General features: G+C 37.7%; 1 protein-coding gene across 1 annotated transcript; it reads right to left on the bottom strand.

Annotated features, from left to right (window-relative positions):
- Positions 1–482: 482 nt before the first annotated feature.
- LOC102592377 (LRR receptor-like serine/threonine-protein kinase FLS2) lies at positions 483–7,193 on the bottom strand. Its single transcript, XM_006358342.1, has 6 exons — positions 6,149–7,193; positions 5,845–6,060; positions 5,458–5,748; positions 3,757–5,289; positions 3,553–3,683; positions 483–1,682 (listed from the first exon to the last, which is right to left on the bottom strand). Exons 1-6 carry the CDS (start codon positions 7,191–7,193, stop codon positions 483–485), a joined length of 4,416 nt encoding a protein of 1,471 aa, XP_006358404.1.

Genomic DNA, 7,193 nt, shown 5'->3' on the forward strand with positions numbered 1-7,193 from the left:
GGTCTCATTTGATACATGCATTATATAGACATACAGGTTCTACTTGACACAATGACACTTCAATGATAATTCACATCTTATACTTAGTTAAAGTTGAGTAACTTTTTTCGTAACGAAAAATAGCTTAGTGATTTAAGCATAGTAAAGTGAAAAACACTATGAAATTAACCCCTAGTATTAGGCTTTTGATCTTTGCCCAAATTTCACTCAGCTTAATCCTTGTCGCTGTGAATTTCAACAATTCATAACCGGTTCTCAAGCTTTGGAATGCTAGCATCAATGGAGGAACTCACATGTGAGGGAGAAGTCAATACAGGGAAAAGAGAAGAGAGAAAACTGTATTTCTGAATAAGACTTTGCAAATGATTACATACATGTACATGTGTATTTATAGCACCTAACAAGTTCCTGACTAACTGAATAACAAACTGACAGTTCTAACAAGCTACAACTAACCAATCAATCTGAATTAACATGACTAACTATACTAGCTGCATACGTATAAATACATTCTCAATACCCCCCTCAAGTGGGATGGGAGGCTTCACAACCAACTTGGACATTATGCAAAATTGTCGAACACCAGTGAGAGCTTTGGTGAGGAGGTCAGCCAACTGGTCTGTGGTAACAACATGATGTAGAGAAATAAGGCCATCTTGTAGTTTGTCTCGAACAAAATGACAATCGACTTCGATCTGTTTAGTCCTTTCATGAAAGACAAGATTTCTTGCAATGTGAATGGCAGATTGATTGTCACAATATACTGCAACAGGTTTGGAGGAAGGAACATCTAATTCTCGTAAAAGTCTATCCACCCAAACAAGTTCACCAACCACCTTCTTTAACGACCTGTATGCTGCCTCTGCTGAAGATAAGGAAATAGTTTCTTGTTTCTTAGACTTCCAGCTGATAGGTGTTTTCCCCAAAAGTACAATGTAACCAGAGACAGACCTTTTAAAATCAGGACAACTTTCCCAGTCCGAATCACAATAGGCATGAACTGAGTAGTTTGGGGCTGAAGACATAAAGATGCCTAAGGTTGGATCATTCTTAAGGTATCTGAGTAAGTGATAAGCTGCTTGCAGGTGGGGTTCTCTGGGATCCTGCATGAACTGACTTAAGTGTTGGACACCATAAGCTATATCTAATCTGGTGTTGACAAGGAAATTCAACTTGCCTACTAGTTTTCTATAGAATGTAGGATCAAACAGAACAGTGCCTTCTTTGGCTTTCAGTTTAACATTTGGATCAAGTGGAGAAGAAAAGCTGGAGTACCGGAGACAACCATATTCCTTGAGTAAATCTAAGACAAACTTCCTTTGGGACATTATGACACCTCCTTCTCCATACAATATCTCCAGGCACAAAAAATAATGAAGTTTACCAAGATCCTTAATTTTGAAGGTGTCATGAAGGAACTGCTTGAGTTGAATAATTTCTGATGGATTTGTCCCAATGATGATCACATCATCTACATATACTGCCACAAAAATAGAAGAATGATTGGAGTTCTTCAGAAATAAGGAATAGTCACTCATGGAGTGGGTGTAACCCTTCGAAAATAGAGCCTCTGACAGCTTCTCATACCACTGTCTGCTGGCCTGTTTCAAGCCATAAAGTGACTTGTTCAATTTACATACTGCAGTGGAACCAGTTACCTCAAGACCAGGGGGCAAGGAAGCCTGCTAGTCGTAGGAACAACTTGAAGTCGTGTCTTGAAGGCTTGCCCCTGACCCCCAACCTAGAAACAACACTAAGACGTTCTGTTTCCATTTTTTTTGGTTAAAAGCATCACATAGTATAGTTATAATATCCAATCCGCAGTTACGGAGTCCGTCTTCTGTTCCTAACTCCTCCCAGGGTAGTTCTCAATGTTTGGCACTTTCCATACTTCATGGGTGCAACATCAAAAAATTCACTCATGATCAAGTTCATTTTTAATTAATTAACGGCTAAGCGATTTCATAACCTGAACTTTACTTAACTAGTTGGCTATACTTCGTAACCTTAACCTCCCTTTCTTTGTAGTTTTCTAGTTCGACTAAGTGACTTCGTAACCTCAACTTACTTTTTTTCCTACTGTAGGCTAGCATAGGCCTTCGCCACTTCAAAGGAGCGAAGTAATACTATTTTCATAAAATCAAGTATGCAGAGTGTGAAGAAAATCCAATTAGTTAATCTGATTCTTCAAATGGCTGAACGTCATCAGGTATGAAATCTCCTGAACTCTTCTCTATATTACTAATGATTAAACTCTGCTGTTACTGGTTTTGAGTCTACGTATATTGTTGCTCGTAACATGTTTGCTCAATTGCCTATGCGTGAATGATTTTTGTACTGTAATTATGGTTGAAACGTGTCTGTTGTGATCAAATGATGTGCGACGATTAAGGACATGTCTACTACAAAGCTATGTTGCTTGGATTCTTCAAAAATGTCGACGGATGTGTGTTAGATCCTTCAAAAGTAGTGCGTTTTTGGAGGATCCAAATCAAATGGCGGCATCATTTTTGGAGAGTCCAAGCAACATAGCTATGAAGAAACAAGGTTTCTTGACCTATAGAAAAGCCAAAAATGTAAATACACAAGAAACAATAAATAATTTTCCTGAACGTCCTTAAAATGTTTTTAGTTATGCTTCTCAAGATATCTACAGAACTTTAGTAGGATAGATAATCGATTGATATTTTCTGGTTAATGGTCAAGAATGTGATCTGTTTGTGCAAAATATAATCAGATTTCTATGTTTCATAGTATATTCGGACATATTCATACAACTCTACATGCACATACAGATAGTTGGTACGTACTTCTAACTATGTCCTAATAAAAAGAGAAAATTGTTTGTCTTCTTGAAATAATTCTTTCTTTATCCTTTCTATACTAGAAAAAAACCACCTTTGTTGATTGAGCCTAATAACAAATAAACATGAAAGAATTCGACGACAACAATTACTAAGGAAAGTTGAGACCAGGACATGAGAAATCACACAACTAAAAAGCATGAGAACTCACACGACTAAAAAGCAAATAAAAAAAAGGAACCATGGTGAGTCGTGCATTTTCTAGCAACAAACAGCCAATTCAAAAAAAAAAAAAAAAGTAAATGGCCAAACGGCCGTTTGGACGAGTCGTCAGAAAAAATAGTTTGTCACTGGAATTCAAGCGATTTGTCCATTTTGGTATTTCTCCAAAAGGATTGTCCGTTTTGGCATTTTCTCTCCAAAATGTGGCCTTTTTGGCTACGGACTCCAAAACTATAGCTTATTTGAAGCTAAATAACATTGCTAACATTTGTTACACATGGATGATTTGCCAGAGAAGTTTCTTACAAGAGCATGGTCAACATGCAAGAAGTTGAATCTTGATCTTCTTTAACCTCCCAACATCTTTCATGTCAATTCTTCCTTTAGGAGATTCAACACAACAATCCATTGCCACTTTCATGATGGATACCACACAATCTATCTTTCTCATTAAGTGATTATCATGTGGCGTTATTAAGTTGGCATCGATAACTTCCATTATTGCCTGTGGGAGTGAATTGCTCACCCATTGCTTCAAGCTAAAATCTCCATCAAACATTTCATCACTAGGCTTTGTGCGTGTAAATATTTCCATCAACATGATGCCATAACTATAAACATCACATTTTGTTGACACCAATCCCTCCAATCCATACTCTACAATCAGCCAATTTTTAAAGTCAGCATTTGAGAGAAGTATTCAAAAGAAATTAGTTAAGAGAGTACATACCTGGTGCAATATAGCCCAATGTTGCTAGAGTTTTAGTGTATGAAGCACTCTCATCATCAGAAAGCAGTTTTGAAATGCCAAAATCACTTATGTGGGCAACCATATCCTCATCCAACAAGATGTTACTAGGCTTCAAATCACAGTGAATCACGGGCAATGAGCAGCCATGGTGGAGATACTCCAACGCACATGCCACATCTATCACTATACTTAGTCGATGGTTAATGTTTAAGGAGTAGTTGTGCGAATATAACCACTTATCGAGGCTCCCATTGGACATGTACTCAAGTACCAAAGCCTTAAATTCAAGGTTGGAACAACTAGTTATGACTTTGGTGAGATTCCTATGACGGAGGTTGCGCAAAACTTGACATTCTGTATCAAAGCTCTTAAATGCCGCTTGCAATTGCAGATTGAAAACTTTAGCTGCAATAGGAGTCCCATCTCTGAGGATTCCTTTGTAAACAGAGCCGAAACTCCCAGAACCAACCAAATTACTCTCACTGAGTGAATCAGTTGCTCGGAGCAATTCATAGTATGAAATTCTTTCTCTGGTTGAGACGACAAAGGATGAGTCAACTGCTTGCTTTCTTTTACCTTTTATATACCTTATCCATACAAGCAGAAAGACGATAGGAATTAATACAACTAGTATTCCAGCTAGTAGAAATAGAAGTACCTTTTTCCTCTTGGATCTATGTTTTGAAGTACTATTGTTGCAATGCGGAACACGAAATCTTATAGAACCACACAATGCTTCATTGGACATGAATGACCGACTGGAGAGGTTCTTGAAAGGACCGCCAGTGGGGATTTCACCAACCAACTTGTTGAATGAAACGTTGAAATACTTGAGATTTTGTAGCTTCTCCATAGACTTGGGAATTAATCCTGAGACATTGTTCTGAGAAAGGTCTAGAAATTCCAAAGCTGACATGCTGGTCATTGAGCCAGGTATTGATCCTTGCAACTTGTTGTCTCTCAAAGAAAGGTGTATTAGATTCTGCAAGCCACCAATTTCTCCGGGTATGCCATTTGAGAGTGCATTCATTGATAGATCCATATATATGACAGCCTTTAGGTTTCCAATCTCCAGAGGTAATGAGCCACCCAAGTTGTTTGAGGATAAGTCTAGCCTCAAGAGATTTTTGAGGTTCCCTAAACCTGCTGGTATGTTCGAATACAATTTGTTGGAACCTAGAAATATCTCTTGAAGGAAAGTTAAGTTCCCCAAACAATTAGGAATAGATCCTGAAAGTTTATTTTGAGTCAAGTGTAAATAGCCTAAGTTCTGCAATTTACATAGATCTTCTCCAATAGATCCAGAAAGTTTGTTTTGACTCAACTTAAAGCGCTGAAGGAATCTCAAATTTCTAATTGTTGCGGGAATCGATCCAGTTATGCCATTTCCAGAAAGGTCGAGGTCTACTAAGCTGCTTAAGTTCCCAATTCCTTTAGGAATTTCCCCTTTAATTCCACATTCAAAAGCTCTAAACCATAGAGGAGAAGCACTGGAAAGGTTTCCTATAGAAACTGGAATCACTCCATTCAGAGGGTTCAAAGATAAAGAAAGAAATTCTAAATCTCTACAATTTGATAAGGAAGTCAAGAAGCTTAACTTAGTGTCACTTATTAAATAGTTTCCCCCCAAGAATAGGTACTTGAGTTGAGTCAAATATTCAAGAGAGGTTGGAATCATACCGGTGAGTCTGTTTACAGCAAGGTCTAGATGAGTGAGTTTGGAACAATTGAAGAGAGAATGAGGTATAGTCCCAAAAAGATTTAAACGACCTAGATAAAGAACTTCAATGTTGGGTAACGTAGAACCCATGTTTAATGGTAGGGTTCCTGTCAGATTATTGGAAGTAAGTTGAATTGTTTCTATCCCTGATATGTTGAAGATCTCTATTGGAAGTGAACCAGTAAACTTGTTGAAACCCAACCCCATTTCAGCCAAGTCAATGAGATTGCTTACCTCTTTCGGTATTTCACCTGTCAATGTATGTATGGAGATATAATTAAGCAACAACGTGTAATGATTTTAAACTTTGTTAGTTCACTTGTAGCAAGATAGCTGCAATAACTTACCTGTAAGCATATTTTCATTAAGAAGTAGATACTGCAATTTGGTCAAGTTGCCAACCTCCCCTGGCAAGGGCCCAAGGAGATTGTTGTCATCCAATGAGAGAAACTGTAGTGACGAGATATTGAATATGGAGATTGGGATACAATCGGTAATCTGGTTTGCCATAAGATTTATGGACACCAAATTATCAAGATTCCCGATTTCTTGTGGAATTCTCCCTGCAAAAGAAAAATTATGTGATTGAAATTTTTCAGGAAGTAGTTAGTTAGAAGAAAAATAACCACAAGCTAGTATTCAATGCCAAACCTTCAAAATGGTTATTTTCGAGAGACAAATCCTGCAAATTACTTAAATGTCCAATTTCACTATGTATGGGTCCATCAAACTTGTTATCAGATAAAACAAAGGTTTGAAGTTTTGAACAGTTTGCCAAGCTTAGAGGCATATGACCGTGTAGCTCGTTGAAACCTAGATAAAGCACTTTCAGCATTGGAAGTCGATCACACATATCAGTAGGAAGATCTCCTGATAAGGTATTATATGAAAATCCAATGACTTTAATTCCGAAAATGTTGAAGATCGAGAATGGTATAGAACCTATAAGTTGATTAGCTTGTATTGCCAAAACTTTTAGGTTTTGAAGTTCTCCAATCTCTTTGGGGATGTTTCCTTCAAGGTAATTGACAGAAAGTTCTAAAGTCATCAACCTTGTGGCATTTGAGAGAGACAGAGGGATAGAACCTATAAGATTGTTACCAGATATTCGTAAAACCCTTAGATTTTGAAGATTTCCAATTTCTTTTGGCATTTGGCCCCCTAAGGAGGTGTATGTCAAATCCAAAGTTTGAAGCGTAGAGATATTAGAAATTGAAGAGGGAATGGAACCACTAAAACTATTATTCCTTATATTCAGAACTTGAAGTTGGTGTAAGACCCCGAACCATGAAGGAACCTCCCCATTGAAGTTGTTAAAACCAAGCATAACAAACCTTAACCGACGTAGACGTGCCATTTCTTGAGGCAAATTTCCATAGAAATTGTTGCCACTCAAGTCAAGAGAAACAAGAAATGTGAGATTCCCGAAATCAGGAGGAATTTTGCCTGTAAGAGCCATGTTGGAAATATTCAGCATCGTCACTCGATGGTGGGAAGAACAAGTAATGCCAACCCAATAGCAGACATAAGTAGTTGGAGACCAACTTTCATCCAACAAGTGAAAGGGGTCAGAAATGATTTGGGATTTTAAAGAAAGAAGAGCTAATTGATCATTGGTAATATTGGTGTGAGTCATGGCTATACTAGCCACAACCAAGTGAAACAAGAAGAAAAAAGTGTTGGTGGCTTTCTCCAT

The sequence above is a fragment of the Solanum tuberosum genome, unplaced genomic scaffold (assembly GCF_000226075.1).
Source record: "Solanum tuberosum cultivar DM 1-3 516 R44 unplaced genomic scaffold, SolTub_3.0 scf00273, whole genome shotgun sequence".
Classification (NCBI taxonomy): Eukaryota; Viridiplantae; Streptophyta; class Magnoliopsida; order Solanales; family Solanaceae; genus Solanum; species Solanum tuberosum.